The sequence below is a fragment of the Delphinapterus leucas genome, chromosome 16 (genome assembly GCF_059928025.1).
Source record: "Delphinapterus leucas isolate spDelLeu-1000000601 "Yukka" chromosome 16, BTC_Dleu_Yukka2, whole genome shotgun sequence".
NCBI classification, from domain to species: domain Eukaryota; kingdom Metazoa; phylum Chordata; class Mammalia; order Artiodactyla; family Monodontidae; genus Delphinapterus; species Delphinapterus leucas.
Window position 1 is genome coordinate 15598216 of NC_143144.1, and position 15183 is coordinate 15613398.

The 15183-nt window shown below is 41.9% G+C and overlaps 1 protein-coding gene across 2 annotated transcripts in view; it reads right to left on the reverse strand.

The window, feature by feature from the left end:
• Positions 1-1115: 1115 nt before the first annotated feature.
• The window catches only part of MRLN (myoregulin), a 46614-nt gene continuing 32546 nt past the window's right edge, over positions 1116-15183 (reverse strand). The window contains exon 2 of one of the 2 annotated variants that reach the window (XM_089897516.1): positions 1116-13359. In XM_089897516.1, coding sequence (XP_089753642.1) covers positions 13210-13359 — 150 coding nt within the window. In that variant the 3' untranslated portion in view covers positions 1116-13209. Of the gene's footprint in view, positions 13363-15183 lie in introns of those variants that run through there. The other variant, XM_089897517.1, reaches the window with a different exon arrangement.

Consider the following 15183-nt stretch of genomic DNA (forward strand, 5'->3'; position numbering starts at 1 on the left):
ACAAAGCAATCTCATGTGGTTAAGTATCATTATCTTCATTTTATAGATGAGGAAACTGGAATTTACAGAGGTTAAGTTACTTGCTGAGTCACTCAGTTGGTAAGTGATGGAGTGAGATTCAGGCCCTGGTCTGGCTAATTGCTAAGCCTGTGCTGTTCCCAGTCTACCTTAGAAAAATGAGTCAAGGTGGGTACAAGCTAATGGAGCACTGTCTTCTCACTTGTATTAACTCATCTAAGGCTCACAGTAAACCTAAAAAGTAGGTGCTCTTATTATCATCCACGTTTTGCCAGTGATGAAAATGACTAGAAGGAAGTTAAATAATTTGACCCCAGTCACACAGTTAATGAGGGGCAGGCTAGGTTCAAATGCAGGCATCCAGGCTACAGAGGGCCATGCTCTGAACCACCACCCTGTCTCATGAAAATGGAAATGAGAGATGTAAAATTACATGGAATATGCATCTCCTTCTGTGTGTGTGTGTGTGTGTGTGTGTGTGTGTGGACACATATACACACTTTCCACTTTACATCCTTCTGACCTGCATTGCTTGGTTTCAAGGCCATAGCCAAAAACACCCTACGTCTTCACGAATACTGTTTCCGAAACACCCAGTTTATCTCCAGGTGTTGGACCGACAGCATCTGTAAAGTGCTCGTTGTCTGTCTGCACAGCGAAACTATAAACTCCCAACAGCAGGTACCAGATGTGTCCTGTTCATCACTATTCTCTAGAGCACAGTGGCAGCAAGAATAGAACTTTGTTTAGTGAGCTTTCATTGAATGAAGGAATGAAGTAATGAATGATCAAACAATCAAAGGAATGAATGCATGCTCGAACTGTCAGTAATATATATATATATATATATATATATATATATATATATATTTTTTTTTTGGCTGCACCGCATAGCATGTGGGATCTTAGTTCCCGGACCAGGGATCGAACCCATGCCCCATGCATTGGAAGGCAGAGTCTTAACCACTGGACCACCCGGAAGTCCCTCTGAGTAATATTTTTGCTACAGTAGATCACTGAAATTCTTCAGTTGCCTTACTCAGCCAAGCTCTATTCTATTCTAAGTAGTTATAATCATCTCATTGAATCCCATAGAGCAACTACTACTTTTTACTCATCCTATAGATGGGGAATTAAGACCCCCTGAGGTTAAGTGAGCTGCCCGAAGTTGGGACACCAAAGCGGCAGAGACAGGAGGTAAATACAGGCAGTGTGAGCCTAGCATGCCCACTGGTAAGGCTAGGCTGTGTGGCCCCTCACTGTGCTCGTTCATAGCTCTAGCCCAGGATCAACCGCAGTGCTTGACACATAGTAGACCCTCCATAAACGTATTGAAGAAGAGAAGAAGGAAATTCCCTCATGTGTCCAGGACAGTTTAAGGCCATTTCCCACATCTGAATTCACTCATGGCATCGTGTATCTTACAAATTCAACTTGTACGATCTACGATGTAATCATACTAGATAATAGATGACCGCGGAAGGGTTTCCTTCCAAAGGTAGGCTGCCCAGTTCAAATGTACCAGTGGTTCCAGTTTCTTCTTGTGAAAATACAGGTGCAATTGATAAATGTTATTTTAAACTGATCATAAGACCATTGAATTGAATCTTTTATGAAGCAGTGCCAATTTTCTAAATATACCTCTGCCTCAGTGTCTGACTTACGTGCACTACATAACAAAGTTTCAGACAGCTCCAAACAATATTTCAGGTCAACATGGCAAGCTTTGGCCTTCTTGTCTTCTTCATTACATGACACGGGAGAAAAAGCGTGACCTCTACTCCATGTTCAGGGTCTCTTCACTCCAAAATCTGTGGACAGTCCAAATACTTTGCTCCATGGTTTCGGCATGGAAACATTTTTTGGGTCACCTATTTAATATGCTACAACTTTGGTTTGTTGGGTAAAATTCAGAAGATGGTAACTAACCCATGAAACAAAAGTTATAAAGAAAAAATGTAAAGTCAAACATGTTCCATAAGAACATTTGAATAGAGATGGAAATTGATGAATTGATGAATGAATTTCCTCCATCCACCTCCCCACCAGGGCTGTGCTCACACAGAAAGGTATGCTCACCCCTATATCCCTACCACCCACCACAGTGTAAAGCTTCTTATACTTCCCCATCAAAGTGCTTGGGAGTTATTTCAAACCATAGGCAAAACCACCAGCTATAGAAGTAAAATGTGTGTGAGATCTTCTACTTGATTTTAAAGAGGGATGTGAATCCTGCTTTCTACTCAATAGCCATGTGTATTTTAATATCATCATAATGTTTGATGTTAATAATTACCTATTAATTTATATATTTGTTCAGATTAACAACTTAATATAATAATAGCTCACACTTTTAAGCAATTGTCAAGGCACAGGCAGGAAACAGAATTTATCCCAGATAGCCAAGAGAAGGAATCTTAAGGGAAAGATTATCTATAATTAGATATTTAATGCAATGTGGACAACATTAAAGGAATAAACAAGAGACACCCATACTAGACGGTGGGAAGTGATTACTGCTCCTGGACTTTGAGTAACAAAGGGAAGACCTAGTGTTACCAGTGCCTGGAGAGCAGAACCTGCAAAGGAGGGACCACCCAAAGGGAGTAGGAATTGGGAAGAGAGATCATTTTATTGCCAGAGACAAAGAGTCAGAGTGACTGTGGAGAGAATACCCCTACCTCTCTCTTTGCTCTCAAATCGCTTGGTGGCATCTACCATTGGTCAAAGCCAGGCAGAAACCAGGCACCGGGGGAGCCCAGGAAATGCTGCCCACAAGGGGTCAGCCTCCTGGGCACAAAGCAGGGCAATGAAGGAAGACATTGGATTGGGCTGGGGACAGTGGCAAAGAGAGAATGACCAGGCACCGTGCTGAGTACTTTGCATACTTGTATATATCCCTATGAGGGAGGTACCGTTTCCCTCATTTTACAGACGAAAAAACAGGTACGCAATTTCAACCAAGACTGTCTTTACTCTAGCTTCTGTGCTCTTAATCACTACACTATTTAACCAAGCAGTATTAAAAATAATGTCTTAAAATTACTTACCTAGTTAAAAAAAAAAAACTTAGCTTGTAAAATAAATGCTCAGTGTTTGCCACATGACTGACTTTACCATTGCTACTTTGATCACTTTGCCTTAATCTCATCAGCAATTTACCTTATGGTGAGTCTCATGCATTTTATGTTGATTCTATGATCTGCAACTTGCAACCCATTTCTTGAATTCTGGAAATGTGCCTCACTTGTCTATAACATAAATCTCCACACATGGACTAAAAGCTATACTGTCAGTTCTTACTTATTCACTCTTCAAAGAATTCTTAATCATTTATGCTGTGTCAGGCATTATATGAAAACAAAGGGTTTTGCAATCTAGGAGACTGTCAGGTGAATAATCACTAGAATGTGCTAAGTACCTCCGTCAGGGTACTTGTGCTACCTTAAGAGAACAGAGAGGCAGAAACACTGCTTGGGTTGAGAAGGGGGCATTCCAAGACTGGGGGAAGAGCGTTTGCAGAGTCTTAATGGAGTAAAAGACTCCCAGGCTAGGGAACTACAGTGGATAATTACAAATGATTCAAGGTCAGAGTACTTGTAGGAAGTGGGAAGTAAACAGGAATAGGGCTTTTGATTGTTAGCAACAGCTCCCATCTCTTGGCAGGACAACATAAACGGAGAACCCAGGACTCCGGTCCACTTGGAGATCTAACTGGCAGGGGCTACATTGCTTCATCAGGAAATGAATGGGCTCTGTCTTATTTTCTCCATCCTTGCAGGGTTTTGTTCAGGATTCAAATTCCCAGAAGAGAAAGTGTGACTGGCCCGGTTTGGGCAATGTAACCATCTCACTCAGAGGAAGACAAGACACTTTGAGAGGACTCTCCAAAAGCAAATTGGGATGTTGACTAGCCTAAACACAATAAATGTCCTTTACAGTGGGTTGGACCCTGTGTCTTTATATGAAGGCATTCTCCAGGAAGCAAAGAGGAACCACTGAAGGATTCTAAACAGTGGATGACATGGTTGGCTTTGTGTTTCATAACCATCACTCTTGGAAACCACGTTGGAAGATGGACTGGGAGAGAAAGTGGTTAGAGGCTGATTTAACAGCCGAGGCAAAAATATATATTTGAAAATTTAACACCTAGAGAATTTTGAAATAAGGGGACCAATCTGAGAGATTAAGAAGTGCCATGTAACTGATGGGTGTGGGGATTAGTGGAAAGAAAGGTTGGGGATGGATTCTGGGTTTCCCATAAGAGCTTATAAAGAATTGCTGTAAAATTAACGGAAGTGTGCCTCCCACTGCAGGATCCTCTAGAATAGTCCAAATTTCAAATATTGAATCTCATTGTTCTAATAAAACATAAAAACAATTCCAAGAAACTCCAATTTAAAATATATTTCCAAGATTTCTTTTGCAATTGGATATGGTGGAAAGTTCTTTTGTCTGACTCAAATTTCCTGATCTATGGTTTGGATAATATGATCATAGGTAGGTGAACATATGCAACAGAAACAAAGAGCAAGAAACCTAGTCAATACCAGTACAGTGAGTAGTGGTACGTGCAAAGTACACGCCAAAGTTTTACTGGAAAAAGGCTTGTCCTCACCGAGAAGAGTCAGTGTTGATTATTAGGTTAAAGTGACCTTAGGGGCTTCCCTGGTGGCGCAGTGGTTGAGAGTCCGCCTGCCGACGCGTGGGACGTGGGTTTGTGCCCCGGTCCAGGAAGATCCCACATGCCGTGGAGCGGCTGGGCCCGTGAGCCATGGCCACTGAGCCTGCGCGTCCGGAGCCTGTGCTCCGCAACGGGAGAGGCCGCGACGGTGAGGGGCCCACGTACCGCAAAAAAAAAAAAAGTGACCTTAGAAGGAAGGGGCCACATCGTTTGGCAACAAAAAGCAAACATCAGTCAAACCCCAGATGTACAGCTGGCTCAGACGGAGGCATGCCAACAGCTCTAATATCCACAACCAAATCCATCAGTCTGTATGTAAAGAGAAACCACTACATTTCTAAATCTAGAGTGGTATGACCCACAGGATAAATACTTGGATTGATCACACAGATGCTGGCACCCACCAAGTGAAAGCTGAGTTTACTCTCAACATCATGGACAACAATAATTGTGGGCATTTCCTTCCATGAACCTGGTCCTCCAGACATCCTTGGAGGCTCAAAGAGGCTGCTTTTTGAGTATTTCAGCACTCAAGATACTTTGTGTCCTGATTATTTCTCTTAAGTTACACGCGGTCGTGCATGTTCTTTTGAGACTACTCAATTTGAATCAGAGTCTTAGAACTAGTCAAGAGGCCTTGAAGATCAGCAGGTAGAACCTCACACTTGCTGTAGCACTTAATCTACTAATTTTTCAGATGAAGAAACAGAGGCTCCAAGAGGTTGAATAATAAGAGGTGGAGAGAATAGAGGATAAAAACACACAACTTGAAGCCTGACTACTGATTAGCTCTGTAACCTTGAAGAGGTTCCTTCTCCTTCCTGTGCCCGTTTCCTCATCTGTAAAAGTGGGAGAATGATACCTATCTCATATGGCAGTTGAGAAGAATCAGTGAATTAAACCACATAAAGTGCTCCAAATAGCCTAACATAATAAGCATCATACGAGTGCCTGTATTCATGAATATACCAAAGAACCCCACTACAACTGGGAATCTGATCCTACCTTTCCTCTACACAATTAGAAGAAGAAAATTCTACCCATTGACAAATTTACAGTGATTACAAATAGCTGTCATATACAATATCCTTTAAGGATGTCTCATTAAAACCTGCATCCGAGTTCTTGAAATTCACTCAAGAAGAGCTCCTATAGTGACAAGCAGGTATGATAACCAGCCCAGGAAATCAACAAAGCTCAGTGACACACCAAGTCTGAAAATTAACCTTTTTACCAAGTAGACCTGAATCTCTCCTCAAGGGTCGCCCGCACCCCACACCACACCAGTATTTCTACAACTTGGGTCCCTCTTCTGTCAACTATGGTCTTAATGAACTGAAAGGCTGGATTTTGACTTAGATGTCATTCTTGGCAAGGCTGTTAATTCAACTTTTCTTTGGCTGGTCAAGATTATTTTTCAACAAGTTCTTTAGCCCACAGTGTTACAGTATACCACCAAAGAAATCAAGAAATGAATACTGCTGTGGGTGGGAAAAGAAATACCAAATGGAACTCCTGCCACACTGATAATTATAATCTACAAGGTGTTTGATTCACTAAGTGCGGCAAAAGTATATTTTATAAGAAGTTTGCAGTTGATGAATACCAAAGGCCAAAAACTCAATCTGCAAAGAGACTGCTTATGAGCTATGAGAATCATTTGCACTACAAAGTACTCCTCCAACCACATGACTAATAGAGTGAACTTCCTAGAATCGGAAACAGCACAGAAAATATCCAGCCCCTTGAACATGCCTGGCTTAGAGTAGGTATCCGGTGAAAATTAATTGAATAAATCTAATTGCCATCAATGAAAAAATATCTCATATTAACTTGGATCTTTATTAATGGGACCTAAGGTACTTGAAAGAAATGTGAGGAATTTCTTATGTAATTAACTCTGATATGAAATGGGTAAAAAGGAGCCCAAAGAATGAGCTCTGATTGCTAGATAGCGTAAAATAGAGATTTAAAGAAAACAGATGAAGTTTTAAAACTCAAGAGGAAAGGAGCAAATATTTTCATCTTTAGCCTTTATTTCATGACCTACCGTGTAATATTTGAAATCCTGAGGATTATCAGGGTGACAAAAATGTTCTTTTTCCTTTAGAGATCAAGAGAAACCTTTTCAAGGATTATAGATGTGGGTCATCTGCTTTGTAAAATAGTCTAGCAGTTCCTCAGAAGTTGAAAGGAAGAGTCACCATATGACCCAATAATCCCACAAGTTGGTGTATACACGAGAGAAATGAAAACATATGCCCTTGCAAGAATTGGTACATGAGTGTTCGTAGCAGCATTATTCATAATTGACAGAAATAACAACAATGCGGGGCTTCCCTGGTGGCGCAGTGGTTGAGAGTCCGCCTGCTGATGCCGGGAACAGGGGTCCGTGCCCCGGTCCGGGAGGATCCCACGTGCCGCGGACAGGCTGGGCCCCTGAGCCATGGCTGCTGGGTCTGCGCGTCCGGAGCCTGTGCTCCGCAACGGGAGAGGCCACAACAGTGAGAGGCCCGTGTACCGGAATTAAATAAATAAATAATAAATTAAAAAAATAAAAGCAATGCAAATAACCATCTACTGATCAATGGATAAATAATATGTGGTATATCCATGCAATGGAATATTATTTGGCCATTAAGAAGCCAGGCACAAAAGGCTATACATTGTATGATTCTTTTTATATGAAATTCCCACATAAAAAGTAGATTAGTATTGCCTAGGGCTGGCGGGAGGGGTGGTTGGGGGCAGGTTAGGTTGAGGGAAAATCGGGAGTAACTGCTCATGGGGATTAATGGGTACGGGGTTTCTTTTTAGGGTGATAAAATTGTTCCAAATTCATTGTGGTAATAGTTGCACAACTCCGTAAATATACTAAAAAATCATTGAATTGTACATTTCAAATAGATTAATTGTATGGTATATGAACTATATGTCAGTAAGGCTGCTGTTAAAATAAGCTACAGCAGATGCAGTTTTAGCTCTGCTTACAGTTTTTAAAAAGTGGTCCTAAAAACACAGCTTTTTCATTCATCTAGTAGAGCCATGAAGCTCCCTGGCATCATGACATGTAAGGGGCCAGACATGATCAGCCTGGAATAATCATGGAAAAATTGCAACCCCTGGAGAGAGGATTCCTTGTTTAAAGTAAGTTGTGATGTGTACCATACAAAGGACACAGAACATCAGAGAGTCTCACATTCTCTCCTTATTCTGCCATGAGAAAGTTTCCTTAAACCAGAGAAGTTATGTAGAAGCTAAATTTTTATCAATCCTACAAAATTAACTCCCCACTTCTTCACTAAGCTGTAGTCACACTGGCCTTCCTAAGGGTTTGCTGAGCTCCACCTACCGCAGTGCCTTTGTACCTGCTGTTCTTCCTGCAGGAAGTCCTCACTTGTCCCCAGATCTCCACCTGGCTAGCTCCTCATCAGTCAAGCCTCTGCTCCATTGTCGCCTTCTCAGGAAAAGCTCCTTAGCTCCTCCTAATTAAAATATTCTTCCCCCACAGAAACCCTCTCTGCCATGGGTCCAGTTCATTTTCTGCACAGCATTTGGAACTATCTGAAACTCTCACGTGCTTATCAGTTTGTTGTCCGCCTCCCCCGGCAGAAGGGCACAAAAGCCTTTCCGTGTCCCCCATTTCTTGATTACAGGAAATAGGGTTCATTCAGCCTCCATGACTTCCCTGAGTTCCAACCAGCAGCTTCAAAGAGTTGCTAATCAGGGAAGGGAGGGGATTCGGACAAGGGAGGCGCAGTCAAGAAACAATAGCGCCGCCTTGGGGCAGGGTCCTGCTTCCCTCTCAAGGGATACACATAACGATGTCTTGGAGCTCTTTACAGATACTGAAGCCCTCACCAGGTGGGAGAAGTTAACGGTCTGCTGCCCACAAGCACGTAGACCCCAGACTGGTTGGAACCAGAAGTTTGATGATGCTGACTCCCAATTACCTCACCACCAACCAATGAGAAGAACGTCCAGGAGCTGATCACGCCCTCCTCTGTGAACCATTACTATAAAACTCCTCACTAGCCCCTCCAGGTCAGGACACACAATTTTGAGGGCATGAGCCTGCTGTGGCCCCCTTGGACTGGCAAAGCAATAAAGCTATTCTTTTTACTTCACCCAAAACTCTGCCTCTGAAAATTAATTCAGTGTCGGGGTACAGAGGCCGGATTTGGCTTCACGGACAGGGACCAAAATATTTCCCTGTGCCTACAAAGCTAGGCAGTGAGCGCTTGATAAAGATTTATTGAGTAAATGATCTCCACGGGATAAGTCATAATCAACTTTGTAAACAACATCTGAAAGGTCAGCCTCTGTACCTGCCACACCTCAGACAGGAGTCCAGGGACACTGACCCTTCAGAGAACAGTCTGTAGCCACCCCCAGGCTGAAAGGGCAAAGGGCTGAGACTGAAAACCCAGTTGGCCACCAAGGACTTCCTGTGCTCCTTCACTAATCTTCCCTCACCGTGGTCCCAGGTCAGGTGGCGGAGCAGCTCTGGGGCCTTTCCTGTTGGTTTATAAATAAGTCTAGGCTCATTGCTGATCCCAGAGTGGCCTACGTGGCAACTTGCCTTCAGCTTGCTCAGCAGGACCGCTTGCAGGAAGGGCAGCAAACAATAGCCACGCAGAAGCAGTGCAGAACAGCAGCCTGCATCTGTGTGGTCACGTGCACACCACACGCTTCAGATCTTCTCTCAAAGGACCTACTGTAGAGCACAGGGAACTCTGCTCAATATTCTGCAATAACCTACATGGGAAAAGAATCTGAAAAAGAATAGATACATGTATATGTATAACTCAATCCCTTTGCTGTACACCTGAAACTAACACAACATTGTTAATCAACTCTACTCCAATATAAATAAAAAATTTTTTAAAAATCCCCAAAAACGTTGACCCTGGTTTCTACAGAAGCAGTTTGTCCCAATCACGCCCCAAAGTTAGGAACTGTCCATTCTAACTCAGAATGGCTATCTGGCTTAGTTTTCTTGTAAGTTATTTCATTCGAGTGAACACTTAAAGAATCACTAATGCTTCATCAACTGTAGAGTACTTGTCACTCAATTCCAGAAAACTCGTGTTTACCTAACCCAGGCTGCATACATACGTATACGCTGTGGACATTGTTGCCATTTAGGAAAACAATCCTTTTCCAATCCTGCGGAAGGTAGTCACAGGTCCCTTACTTCACAGAGCTACTCCTGTCTTCTTGATGTTTATAACAACGTCTTAGAGTTCTAGGACTCCTTTCTGTTATCTATCTCCCTGTAAGTATCAGTCCAGTTCATTTAAGAGTCACAGTGTTTCTATGTGATACATGAAGCTGATGGTATTAATGCCACTTCTGTTTTTTTCTTGGTTCTGTTTTGTTTTAACAGGAGGAGTAGCAGACCCAGAGAGGTTAAGCAACTTGCCCCGAGGTCACATACCTGTTCAGTGCCAAACAGTAGGAACACTGAGTCCGTGAGCTTCCCTCCACATCAGCACTTCTCAATGCATCTGAACCACTGGGGAATCTGGTTACGGCGAATTCAGCAGCTCTGGGGGATTGCGGGGGGAGGGGGGGGACCAGGATTCTGCATGTTTCCCAAGCTCCCAGGAGTTGCTGCTCGTGGTGGCCCTCAGAACACCTTTCATCACACCCTTCATAACACCCCAGGCATGTCCATCCTAATACTTCCCCCAGTGGCCGTTGCACTATTTGGGTATTCATTCATTTCCCCCACTAACCTATGAGCTCCAGGAGAGCATGAACTATGTTGTATTCACTGGTTTGACCTGGGCGCCCAGCACCACACGTGCCAAAAAGGAACTGAACAAATATTTTTGAAGAGTGGAGGAAAAGTGACCTATTTCCAATGACAAAGCCACGTCGACTGCATATTAAGACTCCGATTTCTTATACAAAACAGAAACAGACTCACAGACTTAGAAAACAAACTTATGGTTACCAAAGGGGAAAGGTGGGAAGGGAGGGATCAACTGGGAGTTTGGGATTGCCATATACACACCACTATATTTAAAATAGATAACCAACAAGGACCTACTGTATAGCACAGGGAACTCTGCTCAGTACTCTGTAATAACCTAAGTGGGAAAAGAATTTGAAAAAGAATAGATATATGTATAACTGAATCACTTTGCTGTACACCTGAAACACGACACTGTAAATCAACTATAGCCCCATTTGAAAGAAAATTTAAAAAAAAAAGAATCAATCGATCAATCAATCAATGAACATTCTTTTAATAGGCTATTCATCAAGTACCCTCTGCTGTCTGGGGTCACACTATGACATCCAGTTGTCATCGCCGGGTCCCCAAATAACATAACCAAATAAAAGCCCCGCAGTTTCAACCAGTTTATACCTACACTTGCCGCAGAACTCTGCCAGGGGTCAGGGGCACAGAATCACATCCTCGGGCCAACGGGATGGGATAACATGAGGTCATTCTAAGGGCAAGGGGGAGGTGTAGAACAGGCAGGGTGATGGAGGCTCGCTAACACTCAGCATCACCTGAGGATGCTGACGACAGCAGCCCTCCACGGATTGCGCGTTTTCCATATGCCAAGCACTCGGCTGCGCACGTTGCACCCGTCATCTCATGTCATCTTCTCGACAAACCTACGACACAGGCACTTATTTTATATGTAAGGAAGCAGAGACGTAAGGTTATTAAACCATAAGCGGTGAAGCCAAGATCTGGACCCAGGCAGCCTGGCTTCAGCATCCGTGCTTCTAACCACATTGTTGACTGCCTGGAAGCACACAGAAAAGAAGCAATTGCTTGAGCCTGGGAGTGACTTGACTTCCCTGTCAACAGCCTGATTAATAATAGGCTCCAAGAAATCCCACATAGAGGGGCTTGGGGAGAAACACATCACATCCACATTATATCCAAAAGGAAGTGTTCGACAATATTATGTAGGGAAAAAAGAGATTCTGTTACAGCAAATGCTCACATAGTTTTGACTCTGTTTGGCTTATGGTTAAACATACAACACCGCTGAAAGGTTAAGTAAGAGTCACCGAAGTAATAAGTCTCAAAGGTCCCAGATTCCTTTCACACTTCATTAGGTCTCTTATGAAACCTTGCATTTAATGTCTGGGCCAAATCTGAGAAGATGGTCATCACATGGAAGAGTTCAGGATTTTATGAAACATGTGTGTCCAATATAAAATGTCAAAAAGTCTAAAGGACAAGAGAACTTTGTTTTTCAAAGGCTTAAAGGGCAGAAGTTCAACAGTTATATTTTAGCACTGTCAGAAAATGAGGGAGTCAAGAAAACTGTGGAAGAGAATGCATTGTCCATTTGGATATGAGAAAAGGGTAAACTTAATCTCTCTTTTCGATAGAAGATTTTTAAATGTGGAATAAGAAAATAAATCAGGGCAATACTAAAGTATAGCCATAGGGTCTTGAATAAAACATTACTGTGAAAAAACGTTGAACTCTACAGATTGTTTTTTAACCACACTTGTTTAATTATTATTTACCTTTGGAGGCAATATGATATGATGGATTGTGAAGGCCCAAGATCTGGTTCTGCCACTTCCTAGGTATGGTCTCCAGCTAGCATAATTCTTCCAGGATTCAGTGTGTTCATCTGTGAAATGGGACAACTCACTCCTGCCTCCTAGGATTACTGGGAGCCTTACATTAAATGACATACTGTGAGCATTTAGTCCCAAACAGAAAATCAACACAGGTTGCACCTTGTTTTCTCTCCTTTCTTACAAGTTCTATCTTCCTAAAAGAATGTTGTTTAAGCATTTCTATTCCTAACTTTAAGTTTTTGTTAGTAGAAACATAAAATTGTGGAGGGTTAAGAAAAACAATCTACCTACACACAGATGAAATGTGTATGTAAGAAAATGAGAATAAACTATTAGTATACAGTATGGAAAGATCTCATATTAAGCTTGATGTGTTAAAAATAGAACCATATAATAAACAACAAGGTCCTACTGTACAGCACAGGGAACTATATTCAATATCCTGTGATAACCCATAATAGAAATGAATATGAAGAAGAATGTATATATGTATAAATGAATCACTTTGCTGTACAGCAGAAATTAACACAACATTGTAAATCAACTATAGTTCAATAAAATAAATTTTAAAAATAAATTTAAAGAAATAGAACCACATAAAATTTCACATAGGTACGCATCCTTAAGAAACAACTTCACTCATAATTACACCTACAAATTTTAGTCCATCTATCAACTAATGATCATGTTAAAAATCAAGAAGTTTTATGAGAGCAGTGTAGATTTTTGGAAAAAATTCCATTTCAATTTATGTGAATGTTTTATAAAACAGAAAGTACTAAATAATATACAATGTTGTTTTTATTGCAATGTCCTTTTGGCCTCTAGAATAATTGGAGATGTCATCAAATTAAAATCACTCAACATACTAAATTACAAAATTTTATTCACTGTAATTCAATATGAAATTCACATGTAAAGTAAGGGAAGTCAGCTTTCTAAGAAGTTATAACAACATATATAATAGACAGGAAGTCAACAAGGATAAAAAACAGAATTTTTAGAAGTCTTCCCACAATTTCATCTTCCAGACTTGTGGGGTTAGTAGTAGAAATTAACATCCAGTGTTTACACGTCATATCCAAACGCTCCTGCTCCCTAGGGGGAAAAGAAAGAGAAAATGTCCTTAAATGAACACATTTATAACCCTGATTCTTTAAAATCAATCTCATATTTGCACTGGAAAGAAACAGTGATCAAGAAATGTCTTTCAAGGCTTCCCTAGTGGCGCAGTGGTTGAGAATCCGCCTGCCAATGCAGGGGACACCGGTTTGAGCCCTGGTCCGCGAAGATCCCACATGCCGTGGAGCAACTACGCCCAAGCGCCACAACTACTGAGCCTGTGCTCTAGACCCCGCGAGCCACAACAACTGAGCCCGCGCGCCTAGAGCCTGTGCTCCACAACACGAGAAGCCACCGCAATGAGAAGCTCTTGCACCACAATGAAGAGTAACCCCTGCTCTCCACAACTAGAGAAAGCCCACGTGCGCGACGAAGACCCAATGCAGCCAAAAATAAATAAATTTGTAAAACAAACAAACAAAAACAGCTCAAGGAACTACCAGAATTACCCCTCTCTTTTCAATGATATCCATAATTAGTTTATTTTGGAAGTCTTATCTGCAAAGTCATTTACAATCATTCTTATGGCATCAGTGAAATTGCCATTCTTCTAACCTGTACAGTGGGTATTACCAGGAAATGAGAATTTGAAGACATGGAAAGAGGCATGTGATAAAATTCTTAAACATTAAACAACACAAGGTTTTTTTCATTTCCCTGATCTTTCCTCAAAATCCTTTCTCATATTTTGGTCACTTAACCAGACATTAAATATTTTAATTTCTTCCACACTTCTGTGTTAATCAGTTTTTGTAATATCTTAATTTTTTTAAGTATTACGGAATTTTTAAAGATTATTAATTTGTGGTCTTTTTAGTGCACTGTCGGAACATTTCACATGCCTGTCAGGTAGGGAGTTTAGAACCATTCTTAACTCCTTTTTCCAGGAATGTAAACTTGGCCTTACATCCAAGTCCCTTATACACACTCAACTTAAAATCAGCATCAAGGGCCTCCCTGGTGGCGCAGTGGTTAAGAATCCGCCTGCCAATGCAGGGGACACGGGTTCGAGCCCTGGTCTGGGAAAATCCCCCATGCCACAGAGCAACTAAGCCCGTGCACCACAACTACTGAGCCTGCACTCTAGAGCCCGAAAGCCACAACTACTGAGCCCACGCGCCACAACTACCGAAGCCTGCATGCAACAAGAGAAGCCACCACAATGAGAAGCCCGCGCACCGCAACGAAGAGTAACCCCTGCTCTCCACAACTAGAGAAAGCGCACGCACAGCAAACAAAGACCCAATGCAGCCAAAAATAAATAAACTTTAAAAAATTTATTTAAAAAAATGAGCATCAATATTTTTAGAAAGTGGCAAGATCGGGGTGGGAAAATATTTTCTGCTATTTTTCACTCAAACCCAAAAAGGCAGGTTGAGTTTTAAGAGAGAAGGTGAAAGAGAGAGGTGGAGATAGATGAGATTTATACGAGTATCTTCATCCACTTTTAGCAATCTTGCTTAATTTCTATAATAACTAACCCCCTTCCTAAAGGAGGGAATGACTTGCCCCAAATTACACAGCAATCACTGGCAAAGTAAACGCCTAGAATTTCCCTTAAGTTCAACAACTCCTTGTGCCTATGTTTGGGAAAGAAGGGGTAAGAATAACACATGGGTTCGCAAAGCGATTTTCCTTCCCTCCTATGGCCTCCACCTCCATCTTGTGTTTCTTCAGTCTGTGCTCTGAGGGGTACCTTCAATTTTCTCCAACAGCGGTAAAGAGAGAGACTGAATAGGAAGTGAGGGAAAGACCAGACAACTAGTGGGGGTCGAAGAGTGCGCAGAAAC